General features: G+C 42.5%; 2 protein-coding genes across 2 annotated transcripts in view; both read right to left on the reverse strand.

Moving 5' to 3' along the window:
* Positions 1–12200, reverse strand: part of LOC130116309 (dixin-like) — a 32146-nt gene extending 19946 nt beyond the window's left edge. Inside the window, exons 1-3 of the mRNA XM_056284229.1 lie at positions 12132–12200; positions 10909–11038; positions 10076–10201 (exon numbers count right to left, since the gene is read on the reverse strand). Coding sequence (XP_056140204.1) covers positions 10076–10201; positions 10909–11038; positions 12132–12200 — 325 coding nt within the window. The remainder of the gene's footprint in view (positions 1–10075; positions 10202–10908; positions 11039–12131) is intronic.
* Positions 12201–14224: 2024 nt separating this feature from the next.
* The window catches only part of cfap54 (cilia and flagella associated protein 54), a 93363-nt gene continuing 90411 nt past the window's right edge, over positions 14225–17176 (reverse strand). The window contains exons 62-64 of the mRNA XM_056284230.1: positions 17028–17126; positions 14684–14767; positions 14225–14350 (exon numbers count right to left, since the gene is read on the reverse strand). Coding sequence (XP_056140205.1) covers positions 14225–14350; positions 14684–14767; positions 17028–17126 — 309 coding nt within the window. The remainder of the gene's footprint in view (positions 14351–14683; positions 14768–17027; positions 17127–17176) is intronic.

Here is a 17176-nt window from a genome sequence, read left to right on the forward strand (position 1 = left end):
ATGTGGAGGTGAGAGTTGGAACTTTGAATGTTGGCACTATGACTGGTAAAGGGAGAGAGCTGGCTGACATGATGGAAGGAAGAAAGGTAGGCATACTGTGTGGAGGTGGAAGGGAGTAAGGCCAGGAGCATCGGAAGTGGGTTCAAACTCTTCTACCATGGTGCGAATGGGAGGAGAAATGGGGTAGGGGTAATTCTGAAGGAAGAGTATGTCAAGAGTGTGCTGGAGGTGAAGAGATTGTCGGACAGAGTGATAAGTATGAAGCTGGAAATCGAAGGTGTACTGATGAATGTTATCAGCGCATATGCCCCGTAAGCTGGGTGTGAGATGGAAAAGAAAGAATAGTCCTGGAGTGAGCTGGATGAAGTGGTGGAGAGTGTACCCAAGGGGGAGAGAGTAGTGATTGGAGCAGACTTCAATGGGCACGTTGGTGAAGGAAACAGAGGTGATGAGGAGGTGATGGGCAGGTATAGTGTCAAGGAGAAAAAATGTGGAAGGACAGATGGTGGATTTTCCAAATGGCTGTGGTAAATACATATTTCAAGAAGAGGGAGGAACACGGGGTGACGTATAAGAGTGGAGGAAAGTGTACACAGGTGGACTGTATCTTATGTAGAAGGCATGATCTGAAATAGTCCATGGGCCAGAGCCCAAAATTTCCTATTTCGGTACACTCAAGGTGGCAAAACTTACTTATAATTTTTGAAAGGATCCATGTCTGTAGGTGATATTTTGGTATGATAACCATTCCTGAGTGGCAGCTGTATCACAGTTATCAGCTCATGAAGTTAACCACCCCCTAAAGTAAATTGCATTTTAGACGCTGGTGCATATCCTGGTTTAGCCTCATGGTCAGGACATTTTTCAATGTTCTATAATATTGTCTTTGGTATCATTTTAAAGGGGACCTTCTTAGCTTTCATTCAAGCCCTGTTGTGGATATTTCTCACAAATATAGAGGTCACTTGAGCTCTTCAACCCGTCAATAACACACATCTTCCTGCAATGTTCGCCTAAACTATATACTTTCTTTTAGCCCTGTGGCATCTAGGAATATCAGGGACACAAAACACAAAAACTGGAATACTCACAGGACTGTAAAGATTCAGGAAATGCATAATATACCCATACTATTTCATTGTGTGAGGTGATTGTGAACCTTAAATTAGAAGGGCATTATTACTAAGAAACTAACTAGACCAAAGCCAGTTAGTCCATGGGTCAGACCAGATATCGATATCACCCAAGGTGACACAACTTCACTGGTGCCATTTTATTTGGTACACTAACAGAAGTAAAATAATACATGATAACCTTTCCAAATGAGCAGCTATTTCATTTTTCTTTCAGGAAACCTGTTTCTGTGCCTCTCACGATTGTGTATTTGCCCAGATTTTTACAAATATAGCATTTCAACACCCCTGGTACTGATTAGCCTAGCTTAAACTCTGGGACAGTTCTTAGTTGGCCAACAACCAAGGATAACCAGTACTGTGTACTTCCATTCATTGTGCTAAGCTAGGCTAACGTGCAGCCAGATAGCTTTCTACTAAACACATATAGAGGAAACTGGTATCTATCTTCTTGTCTCACTCTGGAGAAGATTGTAAGCTAATTTCCCATAATGTTAGCATGTTCTTTTAATGTATATGTTAATATGATTAGTTAAAGTGGCTACGAGGAACTTTCATCTTGTATTGATTTTAGCGGCCTCATGTGGACAAAATACAGCTGTTGCATAGCAACTAGGTAATGTATCTATTTGTGGCTATGTAAGATAAATAATGGTAATATGACGCTGGTGAAGCAAAGTAAACTTTGTTTTAGTAGTGTTCATACACCTAAGTTACATGTATTTGTTTGTATGTGGCAGGTGAAAACTGACTGAATATGGCCACTGGTGAACAAGCAAGTTTTTACCCAATACCAAAGCGCCCACGGGTGGAGTGCATTATCCACTGTTCTGATGATACAGATAAGCTGGTTTCACTACAAAGTGTCGACTCATGGAGAACTCTGCTCAGGGCAGCTCAGATACGAAATCATGCACCAGTTTTGAAACTGGCAAAAGACATTCCTGAGGGACAGATTCCAGCAATCTACTACCACAGAAAGTGTCGCAGCATCTTCACTATGAAGCAAATTCTTGATGGCCTCCTTGCAAAAGAAAAGAAAAGTTGTGTCTCTGCTGAAGAGAAACAATCTAAGAGAGTAGCTCGACATGCTCCAAGTACATCTAGGACTTATGATGCAGAGTGCATATTTTGTCAGAAAAACAGCAAATATTCCAAGAGACAGAATACGAGAGAAGTACTGGTGCAGTGTCGAGAACTGCGAGCTGATGCAAAGATCAGGAGTGCAGCCACAAAGAAAAAGGACAGCAGAATCCTTGCCATTGTGAGTAGAGACCTTGTAGCAGCTGAAGGGCACTACCACAGGTCATGCTATAGACTTTACACCAAAGAAGAGGTTTCCAAAGGAGAGGTTGCCAGCAATGAAGATGATGATGCTGCAGCCCAGTATGAAGCTGCTGTGAATAAGGCATACAATGAGCTGTTCCTCTTCATCAGGATGGAGCTTTTTGGCAATCCTCAAGTGATGACAACGACTGATCTCTCTTCTAGACTGGTAGCTTCAATGAACTCCCAAGGCATTGCCCAAGTCAAGGAATCAACCAAGAAGCACATAAGGCGAAACCTGGAGAATGAGTTTGCTGGAGCCTTGCAGATACTCCCTGATGAGAAAGGAAAATTCCTCCTCTATCCCAATAACTAGTCCATGAGGGAACTTGCCAAAGAAAATCAGTCTCTCAAAAGGGAGCTGCAGACCCTGAAAAGTGTCAGTGCACAAGATGTTATAGCCAAAGCAGCCATCAAATTGAGAGCAGACATTAAAAGTCAAGATGTTCCTCAAACCTGGCCGCCTGAAGTCAAACCAGAAGCAGAATGTCCTACCATTCCAGAGTCGCTCATTATCTTCCTGTACTCTCTACTCACAGGCTCAAATGATCCTGATCATGCATCCCAGAGAATGCAGTGCCTTCTGCAGTCATTTGGCCATGACATAGTATATGCAGTGACATGTGGAAATACCAAGCCTTCCAAGCACATTGTTCTGCCATTCAGTGTCAAATCGTTGACAGGAAATGTAGAGTTGATAAACATCCTCAACCGACTTGGTCACAGTGTGTCCTATTCACAGATGGAAGAGATCAACACTGCCCTGTGTCTCCAGAAACTCTCATCATCAGGGAGTGGCATTGCCCTTCCAGCTAACATCCATCCTGGCATATTCACAACTTTAGCCTGGGACAATATCGACCGTCTTGAAGAAGCTGTCAGTGGTGAGGGAACATCTCACAGAGTCAATGGGATTGCTGTGCAAGCAAAGCCAGTCAACCCACTTCCTGTCCAACCCATGCCCACTGTTCCCAAAACAAAGAAGAGAAGCATTGATGGACCCCCACCAATGTTACCAACTTACAATGCTGGACAACGGGTAGGGCCACCACAAAGCAAAAAGTCAGATGCCGATACTGCAGCCAATACTAAGCTTGCCAGAGAGAAAAACCTTCTTTGGGCCCTAGCACGCATGTCACAACAAGAAGAACAGTCAGTCAGCAGCTGGACAGGCTTCAACATCCTGACTCGAGGAGAGATGACGGTCATCCCCGACAATATAGGCTATCTGCCTACCATCAATGCTCCAGCGACACAAATGTCTACTGTCAACGAGGTGCTTAACCAGTCACTGAGCATCATGCAGTGCTTAGGCCTGAGGAAGATTGTCTGTGTCTTTGACCAAGCCCTGTATGCGAAGGCTGTCGAGATCACATGGAAACACCATGACAAGTTCCATGATATCATCGTTAGGCTTGGGGTATTCCACACCATCTGCACACTGCTGGCAATAATAGGAAAGCGTTTCCAAGATGCTGGACTCAAAGACCTCTGCATTGAGTCTGGCATGATTGCAGAAGGCTCAATTGCTGGTGTTATGGATGGCCGCAAGTACAACAGGGCAGTGCGACTACACAAGCTCCTGTATGAGGCTCTCATGCGACTGACCTTGAATGGTTTCCTGTCCTGGTTGGAAGAAACTCACAGGAATGACATGGTTCACCTGAATGAGACACTGAAGACCATTGACAGCCTTGGGAAAGAAGTCTCACAACATGCTTTGAAGGAGGTCCTCGAGAACAGCTCTTGTACACGCATCATGGATCTATTTGAAGTCTACCGTGAGTTCCTTAGAGGTGGAAACGGCAGCCTCTCGAATTTCTGGATGTCCTATTTGGACATGGTTGAAATCTTGTTGGGGCTCATCCGAGCATCCAGAGAGGGAGACTGGATGCTACACTTGGCTAGCATTCGAGCAATGATCCCATGGTGCTTTGCTTATGACAGGATGAATTATGCACGCTACCTCCCCTACTACTACGCCCAGATGTCTGAGCTGCCCATCACACACCCAGATGTGTACACAGAATTCATGGAAGGAGGCTTCTCAGTCCAACTGGGCTCCACCAATCCCTTTGGCCGAATCTCTGTTGACCAAGCTATAGAAGAAACGGTGAACAAAGACACCCAAACAGCTGGAGGGACAAAGGGATTCAGCTTGAAGCCAGGAGCTGTGACCAAATATTATCTCACAGCTGAGTATAGAAGCATGTACCTCAGACAGCTGAGAGACCTGACAGGTCAAGGCAGGTGCAAATGGTCTCATTCCAGATCTACAGAGTCCAAGGATCAAGAGAGATGAAGCAGATGTCCAGTCTCTCATGGACCTTATGGAGAATAACTGGCTCAATCCTATGTCCCCTGATGAGATTGATTTGGTTAGCCTCTCCACTGGCAACATGGCTCCACCTGATGTGACCATAGATCTCTTGGGAGCTCTTGAGAAAGGAGAAGAGGCCTACCAAGCATTCCAGCAAACAAGGTTAGATGCAGACCCACCACCTGTGAAATTCCACGACAAGATGACCAAGCAAAGTCTGAAAACATTCTCCAATGTCAGCACAAAACAAGCTCATGGAAAGAAAGCACAGGATGTGGTTCTGAAGGCAGATAGAAACCTTTTCAGTCACATGATCCTGGTGGCTGAAAGCAGGAAGGTGAATCTGAAGGATGTCCTTGCCTACCCATTGGGCCCACTACCATGGGCACTGGCAAATGCTGATGGGTCCTTACGAAAAACAAACAAGGCTGCACTTGCCAGAGAGCTTGAAAAGAATGTATCTCCTGCAGAAGACATCCCAATCCCATCTACTTCCATCATTGATGGGATGAGCCTGGTCCAAAAAATGAATGGCAACAACAAAACCTTTGCACAGGTGGCAGAGTCAGCCTTGACCCAGGTCCTCCATGAGGGAGCACAGAGTGGGAGGATTGATGTTGTTTTTGATGTCTATCACCAGACTTCGATCAAAGATGCTGAACGACTGAACCGGGGTGGAGACATCACTCTCCAGTACAAGAATCTTGCAGGGGGACACCACGTCCAGCAGTGGAGAAAATTTCTGTGCAGTTCCTCCAACAAGACCAGTCTCATCAAGTTTCTGGTGGAAGAGTAGAAACTCCCACGATACAGAGCTATGCTGCATGGCAAGGTGTTGTACATGACCTGTGAGGAAACCTGCTACAAGTTGACAGAAGAGGGGTATGAGGAAGCAGCAGAACTGCACTCCACACATGAAGAAGCTGACACCCGTCTGCTCCTGCATGCATTGCATGCAGCAAATGCGGGCTCAAAGTCAGTTATCATCACAGCTGAGGACACTGATGTCATGGTGCTTTGTCTTGGCTTCCAGAAGGACATCACCTGTCCCATCTACCAGAAGTGTGGGACTCAGAACCGCACACGGTTTGTCGACATCACCAAACTGGCAAGTTCACTTGGAGACAGCATCTGTGACAGCCTAATTGGCTTACATGCCTTCACAGGCTGCGACACTGTCAGTGCATTCGCTGGTCGAGGGAAGCTGAATGCCCTGAAGATAGTGAGAAAGCACACTTCCTGCCAAGAGACTTTTAGTCAACTGGGACAGACATGGAATGTGAGTGATGAGCTGTTCCAGAAAATTGAGCAGTTCACCTGTCGGATGTATGTTGCTAATAGCAGCACTGCTGAGGTGAACAAACTGCGTTACCAGCTCTTCTGCACCAAAAGGGGAGAGGTTGAGTCCAGCCAGCTGCCACCATGTAGAGACTGTCTCTTTATGCATGTTCAACGAGCCAACTATCAGGCAGCAATATGGAAGTGCTGTCTGTAGGCTAACCCTGTGGTGCCAAGCCCCACTGAGTATGGATGGACAGACGATGAAGGCAAGCTGGCCATTTACTGGATGCGCTCCCCACCTGCACCAGATGTGGTCTTGGAAATGCTAACATGCAAGTGTGTGCATTCATGCAAAATGCCAAGCTGCATGTGCCTGTCAAATGGACTTCCATGCACAGACATGTGCAGGTTACAGACCTGCAGTAACCAAAAACAGCAGGATGGTCCAGAACTGGACTTTGAACTTTGGGAGTCAGATGATGAGAGAAACGAGCAGTTTGATGAATGACAGTGTGATGATTCTGATGGTATTACTGTGGTAGTAGTCTATTGATGCACAGGATGTTGATTCTGGACTTGGTTACCCAGAGCTTGATAACAATAATGTAACCATATTCACATATACCCATTACCCTACCCATTACCATTACATATGCCCACTAATGATATGGGATTACATGTATCATTGACTAAGTATATGTAAATGTCAATGTTGTTTAAAATATTAAAATAGTTCATTACCTCACTATGGTATTCCTTTTTATCATGTATTTTGATTGTGTATTTAAACAAATGTATAGAGACCAGTTTGTGACCTAACTGGCTTTGGTCTAGTTCTCATTTAAGGCTCACAATCACCTCACACAATGAAATAGTATGGGTATATTATACATTTCCTGAATCTTTACAGTCCTGTTAGTATTCCAGTTTTTGTGTTTTGTGTCCCTGATATTCCTAGATGCCACAGGGCTAAAAGAAAGTATATAGTTTAGGCGAAAATTGCAGAAAGATGTGTGTTATTGACGGGTTGAAGAGCTCAAGTGACCTCTATATTTGTGAGAAATATCCACAACAGGGCTTGAATGAAAGCTAAGAAGGTCCCCTTTAAAATGATACCAAAGACAATATTATAGAACATTGAAAAATGTCCTGACCATGAGGCTAAACCAGGATATGCACCAGCGTCTAAAATGCAATTTAGTTTAGTGGGTGGCTAACTTCATGAGCTGATAACTGTGATACAGCTGCCACTCAGGAATGGTTATCATACCAAAATATCATCTACAGACATGGATCCTTTCAAAAATTATGAGTAAGTTTTGCCACCTTGAGTGTACCGAAATATCGTCTGGCCCATGGACTAAAAGGGATTGGAGACTGCAAGGTGGTGATAGGGGAGAACATAGCTAGGCAGCATCAGATGGTGGTATGTAGGATGACTTTGGAGACCAAGAAGAGGAAGCGAGTGAAGGCAGAGCCAAAGATCAAATGGTGGAAGTTGAAGAAGGAAGACTGTTGTGTGGAGTTCGGGGAGGAGTTAAGGCAGACACTGGGTGGTAGTGAAGAGTTGCCAGATGGCTGGACAAGCACTGCAGAAATAGTGAGGGAGACAGCTAGGAAGGTACTTGGTGTGTCATCAGGACAGGGAAGGAAGACAATGAGACTTGGTGGTAGAATGAGGAAGTACAGCAAAGTATACAGAGGAAGAGGTTGGCAAAGAAGAAGTGGGATAGTCAGAGAGATGAAGAAAGCAGACAGGAGTGCAAGGAGATGCAGCGTAACACGAATAGAGAGGTAGCAAAGGCAAAGGGAAAGGCGTATGGTGAGTTGTATGAGAGGTTAGACACTAAGGAAAGAGAAAAGGACTTGGACCGATTGGCTAGACAGAGGGACCAAGCTGGGAAGGATGTGCAGCAGGTAAGGGCGATCAAGGATAGAGATGAAAATGTGCTGACAAGTGAGGAGAGTGTGTTGAAAAGGTGGAAGGAGTACTTTGAGTGGTTGATGAATGAAGAAAATGAGAGAGAGAGAAGGTTGGATGATGTAGGGATAGTGAATCAGGAAGTGTGGTGGATTAGCAAGGAGGAGGTGAGGGCAGCTATGAAGAGGATGAAGAGTGGAAAGGCTATTGGTCCAGATGACATACCTGTGGAGGCATGGATATGTTTATGAGAGATGGCAGTGGAGTTTTTAACTTGATTGCTTAACACAATCTTAGAAAGTGAGAGGTTGCTTGAGGAGTGGAGAAGAAGTATACTGGTATCAATTTTCAAGAATAAGGGTAATTGCAGAACTGTAGCAACTACAGAAGTATAAAGTTGATCAGCCAGAGCATGAAGATACGGTAAAGAGTAATAGAAGCTAAGTTAAGAGAAGAGGGGATGATCAGTGAGCAGCAGTATGGTTTCATGCCACGAAAGAGCACTACAGATGCGATGTTTGCTTTGAGAATGTTGATTGAGAAGTATAGAGAAGGCCAGAAGGAGTTACACTGTCTTTGTGGATTTAGAGAAAGCATATGACAGGGTGCCGAGAGAGGAGGTGTGGTATTGTATGAGGAAGTCCGGAGTTGCAGAGAAGTATGTAGGAGTGGTGCAGGATATGTATGTGGGAAGTGTGACAATGGAGAGTTGTGTGGTTGGAAAGACAGATGGGTTCAAGGTGGAGGTGGGATTACATCATGGATCGGCTCTGAGCCCTTTCTTGTTTGCAATGGTGATGGACAGGTTGATGGACGAGCTCAGGCAGGAATCTCTGTGGACTGTGATGTTTGCGGATGACACTGTGATCTGTAGCAAGAGTAGATTGCAGGTTGAGGAGAACCTGGAGAGGTGGAGGTATGCACTGGAGAGAAGAGGAATGAAAGTCAGTAGGAGCAAGATGGAATACATATGCGTGAATGAGAGGGAGGACAGTGGAATGGTGAGGATGTAAGGAGTAGAGGTGACAAAGGTGTATGAGTTTTAATACTTGGGGTCAACTGTCCAAAGTAACGGGGAGTGCAGAAGAGAGGTAAAGAAGAGACTGCAGGCAGGGTGAAGTGGGTGGAGGAGAGTGTCAGGAGTGCTTTGTGATAGAAGGGTACCAGCAAGAGTTAAAGGGAGGGTTTACAAAATAGTTGTGAGACCTGCTATGTTATATGGTTTGGAGACAGTGGCACTGACGAAAAGACAGGAGGTGGAACTGGAGGTGACAGAGTTGACTATGCTAAGATTTTCATTGGGAGTGATGAAGAAGGACAGGATTAGGAATGAGTATATTAGAGGAACAGCTCAGGTTGGACGGTTTGGACACAAAGCAAGAGAGGTAAGATTGAGATGGCTTGGACATATGTGGAGGAGAGATGCTGGGTGTATTGGGAGAAGGGAGCTGCCAGGGAAGAGGAAAAGAGGAAGGCCAAAGAGGAGGTTTATGGATGTGGTGAGAGAGGACACGCAGGTGGCGGGTATGAAAGAGGAAGATGCAGAGGACAGGAAGAGATGGAAATGGATGATCTGCTGTGGCGACCCCTAACGGGAGCAGCTGAAAGTAGTAGTAGAAAGTACCATCAATGTCTTTGGACAGTGGGAGGAAACCCATGTGAGCAGAGGACAACATCCAAACTCCACACAAAAGGGTGAGAATTGAACCAAGAATCCTCTTGCTGTGAAGTAACAGAGTTAACCTGTAAGCCACTGTGCCACTTCCCAATTAATCTTATTTTGAAATGAAAATTATAGCTTGAGGTTATTTTTTGTCATAGGAAACTTGGCCACACATCCTAAGCAAACTGTCATGGATCTGCCTAAAATGAGCAAACTTTTTTTTTCCTCTAAAAAATTAGATACTGTTTATGCACTCAAAGAAATGTATCAATTGCATAATATGAACAAACAAATTTGATGTACTTTGAATATTAAGATAACTGATATTTCATTATCGCAATATGGGTACAGGCAAATATGCTTAGGAATCTCAGTTCTTGAGAGGAAGAGAAATCAAGAGAGGGAAAAAGAGAGATTTTGGACAGTTTTACCTCTTGCAGAGATGTGTGGCATGCGTATGTGCTTGGACAAAATGAACTGAAGAACGCACTCCACATTCTTCCTGCTCTCCTCTCTGTCTTGTGGCACCAAAGAGACTCCATCAAGAACTTCCCCAGCTGTCAAAATGAATGTGATTTGAAGATTGAGAAAAAGAAAACATTTTCTTGTAAATGTTAAATTAAGCAAATTATGCTTGCGCCTGAGAAAAAGGTATTGTGACAGTTGAATTATACATTATTTTTGAGGTACAGTTCAATACTATTTCGATCTATCCCATTTTTTCACAACAGGGCACATGATTTAATGATCAACCACAAAACTGTTTATGACCCCAAACTTAATACATCATATCTGTCTATATGTATGTTTGTAACTGGAAAAAAGAGAGAAAAAACTGATATGACCCCATCAGGCTGGTACCACTGTGCTGCCAATTAATTCAAAAAATTTAAACACTACTTTTGGGCAGGATTATGTCAGTTGTCATTCTCCAGTAAAATCAAGTTAATAATATACCCAGCACCAAAAACAGATTCTTAAATAGTTTGCCTGACGCATAACCGTTTAATTTATAATGCATAATATTGCATTTAGATTAGCTACAGGCTGTGTACACCACAATAGGCATAGAAGCAACTAGTATGTTTAATGTCTCTCAAAATTCAGCTATATCAAAACTAAAGACAATTTTTAAATTCATACAAAAAAATACTTGAACCAAAATTGCAAGATGAGAAAAAAAACGCATGCAAGAAATGTTTATCTAAACTTTCCTGTAAAACTTTCATTCTGCATTTTATCCGGAGTATATATTCATACTAACCAATTATTTCTATAAGGTGTATAAAAATGACCCCATCCTGCAGATCTCGCCTGAGGTCAGAGATGGGATTGAGTCCTGGTTTTCTCCTCAGCTGAGAATTCACCCAAGAGACATACGCTGCCAGCTGCTGCTGTAATGTATTGATCAGAAACATACAATGTTTTCAGTAGGGAGCACTTTCGTGTGGGGCCATTTCTACAGCATACCGGGTTTATGCATTGTCTACGAGGTTGGTTGTGTATTATGTTGAGACAAAGGGGGGGGCAGCCTATTGTTCCGTTCACCGTGAACGGCTCCTTTGTACAAATGACAGTCAAATAGCTGGACAGACTAACTTGCTAAACACGATGATCAGGGCTCTCAAAACATCGAATTTATACCTCCGATTTCTACCTTCTTTTTTTTTTTACAGGTTTCGCTTCATTTTAGCCGGTCCCCTTTAGGTCATGTGACGGGTCGTCGTGCGGGATGCGGTAGAGACCGCGCCCCCATTTTGAATGTAACCCACACAACAACAAAAAAATAGCCCAAATATATATTAAGTCTTATTTATTTTATTTTTTTTTGCATTATTTTGGGGAAGTGTGATTCTTCAACATGTACATCAGCTGGTGTAATAGAGATACTTTGAAGTGAACCGCCAGAGTTTATTAAGGATCCACATTTACCCCCAGCAGGTTAAATAGCTGCAGACTTGTCAATTCACAAGCAAATTAACTGTCGAACTAACGGTGATGAATGTAGTTGCAGCTTTACTAGTTTAGCTTTACTAGCTTAGTGTTATAGTGCTAACACATATCGTTGCTGCTGTTATCACGGAAATAGCTCGTTAACCGAATTAATGTGAGCCACCGTAGTAAACTAACGTAACCTGGGGTACCGTTAGCCACCGGACGTTACACAAAGTTAACGGCATTCTAAAATTAGGGAACAAGTTTCTACAAAACGACGTGCCGTCTTTGTCTGACGTTAGCCCGGCTGACTGGCTAGTGGCTACTTTGATAGCGTTTGCCTGAGTGCCGGTGTGCTAAATTTCGACCAAATGCAAGGCTAACGTTAAAAGTTAGCAAACTGTTAAAATACAAAACAGAAAAAAACAAAACAAAACGGGAGCGGTGGGTTTAACGTAAATAGTAAATACCTCATTAAAGCCCCCGTGAAGAACATCATCCAACGAGGTCCCTTTAGAAAGTGAGGCGATCATCATCCTCTCACCGGAAAACCCATGTACCCGGGTTCTCGTTGTCACCCACACCGCCGTGGAGCTGCACGTCGGATGAGCCCGTTGCCATGGGCGACAGTTGTGTTCGAGCGAACGTCAACAAACAGAGACAATCAGAGCGCGGCTTTGCGAATTAAAAAAAAAAAAGCACAACAAAACACTAGTGTCAAGATAATGTAGTGAGTAAGAGGACTGTCGTAAATAAAATGTAATTGTTGTTTCTGCATCGATTTCCCCCCAAAAGGTATCCACCCATTGACAGCCACCCCCCACCCCCACACACGTAAATATTATGGTTCTGTATATAAAACTGTACTTTTACTTACTTTTTGCATTTTATATTTTTTAGATCTGTGTGTAATATTATATTTTTTCCGCATACCTATTTTATTCTATTGAAAACAGTTTTTTTTGGCATTCTTACTGTACCAACAACACCAAGCAATAAAAAAATTTCTGATTCTGATGCATGTTCACTCACTAATCCAGGACAGGAAAACCCAGAAAGTCGAATCAGTTTTTCTGGACACAATGCACCAAGAAACCTTTGGGCAAAAAAAAAAAATTAATAATAATAATAATAATAATACAGAAATGACAGACCTCTCCCAAAAGTAAATTCAAAACCAAATCACATTCTTATATCGCCGTATGCATATGCGTATGTTGTTTTCCTTAACCTGTCATTGCTTTAACAGCATCACAGAAGTCTAGTCATATGTAGTAAAGCAAGATGTTACGTGGAGCTGTCAATTTCCTCCACGATTCCGGTTACAAGCGCAGTACTTTCAATTGAATTTTTACTTAAAGACTTCACAATAAAAGTGACAGAGGTTGACCGACACAATGGTGTCTTCTCTTAATAACTTGTCTAGACTGAGCCGATGGGAACCAGATAAAGATAGAATTTCCTGCAGGTTTTAGAGCATTCAGAGAATACAGGACACCCTTATCCTGAATGGGATATTCAACTGAAACCACCTCAAACAATGAAGCCAAAACTATCATACGTAGATTATTTACTCCACCAAACATTTAGCCAGAGAGCCAGGACTGTCTGTAATATCATTAGCTGCTCAGCTGAGGATGAATTATCAAGACATGGGGAATGCTTTTATTTATTCATATTTCATTTTAAATCCAAATGACTTTAGTCCTTTTATTGTTTCATCATAACATTAACATTTCTGAGCCTCAAGCCCATCTAGGGTTGAGGCCCTAGATGGGTACTTGGTGTCACAAAGTTAGATTCACATAAGTGATGCAGCTCGAGTTACAGTAGATGGCGAAGTGTCCACTGAGATCTTAATAACATCACAGCCTGGTGATTTCTAAGTGATTCTTATGTTCTGGCAGCAAAAACAGATGAGGCTTTATTTTCATAAGGCTCTGCTCTGTTTCCTTGTTTACCATAGTTCACTTTTAATATTTTTTTCTTTTCCTAAACATTTGGCGATATGTCCAATATTGTTTAAAGAAGTGAATAAACAATTACAACTTTTTATTTAAGTTATTTACATTAGATGTATAAGAAGACACAACTTGTCATTGTACAAACATACAATGAAATTCATTCCCTGCATTTAACCCATCCTAGGAGCAGTGGGCAGCCACAGCTGCAGTGCCTGGGGACCAACTCCAATTCTTTGCTCCATTGCCTTGGTCAGGGGCACAGGCACAGGCACAGGCAGAAGTATTAACCCCGACATGCATGTCTTTTGACGGTGGGAGGAAACCAGAGCACCTGAAGGAAACCCACGCAGACACGGGGAGAACATGCAAACTCCACAAAGAAAGGACCTGGCATGGCGTTTGAACCCAGGACCTTCTTGCTGTGAGGCAACATTGCTAACCACTGGGCTGTCCCCCCATAAAAAGGTTGTTGTTTCAGTTTTTTGTTCCACAAACTCCAGTTTTGAATTTATTTAGTTTTTATTTTGTCTGCCACAAGTGTCATTCAAAGTGATATAGGTAGCAAGATTTTGAGAGAAAGTCCAGAGAAATTTTTAGTTTATGAACAGTGAGAACTATATTGAGTAGATTGATTAATCTCTAATATTCATAATCATGAATGTCATTCTATTCAATAGGTGGTCAAGAATTTATGAGAACAGACAGGATCCAGTCTGTCAGAGCAGAACCATCCACTATAGCCCCACCGGCTGGATTGAAACAGCACTCAAGGTCAGAAATGTTCTCCAGAGAGATCTCAAATGGCACCTGGCAAACACACACACACAGAAAGAGTTATGCACAAACATAAGCCTTGGAAATACTATTTTTTTCACAGGTATATAAGCAAACCGGATGAAAATATGAATAAGGGTTACACAAAACAAACTGTGCAACACAAGTTGTGGTTACACAAGTTATTCACCCACAGTTTGAGGATTGTGTTATGCTCTGTACTATATTTACAATGTGATTCGCTCCATTATTCCATACTACCAGTGGGGCATGATAGCTGCAGTTTGTTTGCACTTGTGCATGTGTATGTGCACATGCACAATTGCATGTGTGCATTAATTTCACTGATGTGTACACATTAGACACCTCAGTGAGATGGTCAGACTTTGACCCTGGTTGCACAAGTTCCTTGATGGACAAACAACAGCCCAGAATTTTCTTCTTCAGCATCTGAAATAGTATAGACAAACATTTTATTAGAATAAGCTATTTATTATCAGTTATGATATTTTACATTACATTACAGTCATTTAGCCTACGCTTTTATCAAAGCAACTTACAATAAGTGCATTTAACGTAGGAAATCAGGAGAACTACTAGTCATCAGAGGTCATAAGTGCATCTCTCTAAACAAGCATCTAAGAGCAAAACCAATGCTAAAGTAAAAGCGCAAGAAAGATCTTGAGTGAATACAATAAGCGCTGAGAGCAAGTAACAGGGTAGTAGTTCTTGAAGAGGTGAGTTTTCAACCTGTGCCGAAAGATATGAGATATGATTGATGATTTGATTGAGGAGAAGATCGTAAAAGGAAAATTAAGCTTGAGAGAACATGGTTATTGGCAACTTGTATGCAGTGAGGTTAAGGTCTGACGAACTTTGTTGTGACTGAAATTAGTGAGAAATTAAAGACTATGGGTATAAAATCAATGTAGTATGACCCTGGCTTTGAAGGTATTAATTTAGTTGCATGGTCAGATGACCCTTGGACCCACAGGCAGCTCTGGTGCAGTATGAAAAAGTATTTTTTAGCACTCTGGACAGCTCCAGTAAATTCTATATACAGGACTGCTTTTTTCTCCACGGTAACCAGAACATGAAGAGGAGAAAGATTCTTAAAATCCCAAGAGGGAATGGGAGAATCGCTGTTTGCTATTCTTGACCATGTTGCTATTAGCAATAAATGTTAAGGGGATGAGAGGCATTTGGGTGGGAATTATAAAATCTTAAAATGGCTGAGTAGAGCAGGAGTTTTTGGCAAAAAAAACTGCTAATAAGAAACAATAATGAATGTGATCAGTCTAAATGCAAATTGGTTATGTGCTAGGAGGGCTGAGTGTTGTGTTATTGGTCAATCAGAAACCACTTAAGTCTGGGATTAAACCCTTGGCCTAATGGAAAAAGCATCAGTTGAAGAGTTTGAGATTGTGGAATTAAATCCCACCTGGGTAAAGGAAAAGTTATTTGATGTTATGGGCAGTTTAATGAGTATCTGGTTGATCCTGAAAACCAATGACAGTCTCTCCTGGTAGGGCTCAAGTAGGTAGTAGTCTTGATATTGCCTACAGCTAGATTATGATCTCATTAACTCTGGAGGGCCCCTTGCTGGAATTGTATGGTGTCAAATAAAGCCTTTCAAATAGCATATGCTGACTAGTCGCTACCTTATCCCATGCATATCCCATTATGACATGTAGTACCTTCAGATGAGTATTTGTTTTTGTAAATCGAGTATGGTGTAACAGCAAAATGTTCCAACATTAGTGTACTAAATACTGCTCACACAACTATGTGAAAAGCACTCACTAAACATGACCCAGTAGGTGCCTCATGCCAATAGGTGCGCAATTCTCAACAATAATCTTTAAAACATGATAAAATCTAACATTCTTGCATTTCTTATTACTAACAATTACATTAACTGAGTAATCAGACAGGGTGATTGGTGGAATATAGGTTGGGACTGTGTGTCGATCCGTGTTTAGTCCAGACCTGTGGATATGAATGTAACTTTCACCTGCAAGATATTTTCAGAGCCTAATGCTAACCCTCCCAGCATTTATGCGGTAATTTTGAGAGTAAGATATGTATGATAAAGTACAAACCAGCATGCGTTGGTTTAGCGGCATTGCTGTGGTTTCGTTGAGTTGCGTTGCTTTGTGACTTGGGGTGTGTTGGAGGTCAGCAGCTACAGTCAGTGTCATGTCAGCGAACACACGCATGTCACGCAACTCTGCATGGACTGCCATTGCCCTTAAAAAAACACACACACACACACACACACACACACACACACACACACACACACACACACACACACACACACACACACACACACACACACACAAAACAGAGTAGTCAGCATGAATCCATGCACAGTAGAGAGCTGCAATATAAATATGTGCATATGTGCATGTCTTATATTTGACAAAGCAAGAGAGGCAAGATTGAGATGGCTTGGACATGTGTGGAGGAGAGATGATGGGTATATTGGGAGAAGGATACTGAATATGGAGCTGCCAGGAAAGAGGAAAGCCAAAGAGGAGGTTTATGGATGTGGTGAAGAAAGACATGCAGGTGGCTGGTGTGACAGAGGAAGACGCAGAAGACAGAAAGAAATGGACACGGATAATCCGCTGTGGCGACCCCTAACGGGAGCAGCCGAAAGTAGTAGTAGTAGTGCATGTCTTATATTTATGACATACTTCTCTACTCTTATCATATGATGTCCACATTGCAGTCCCTTGACAGCAATGGCCGATCCTCCCATGGCAGACACAGGATGTTTGTTAAGACCATACAGAAGAATCACCTGGCAGAAACACACAGTCACACTGATGTACTTTTGTAACATTATATGTA

Source organism: Lampris incognitus, chromosome 8 (genome assembly GCF_029633865.1).
Source record: "Lampris incognitus isolate fLamInc1 chromosome 8, fLamInc1.hap2, whole genome shotgun sequence".
Lineage (NCBI taxonomy): Eukaryota > Metazoa > Chordata > Actinopteri > Lampriformes > Lampridae > Lampris > Lampris incognitus.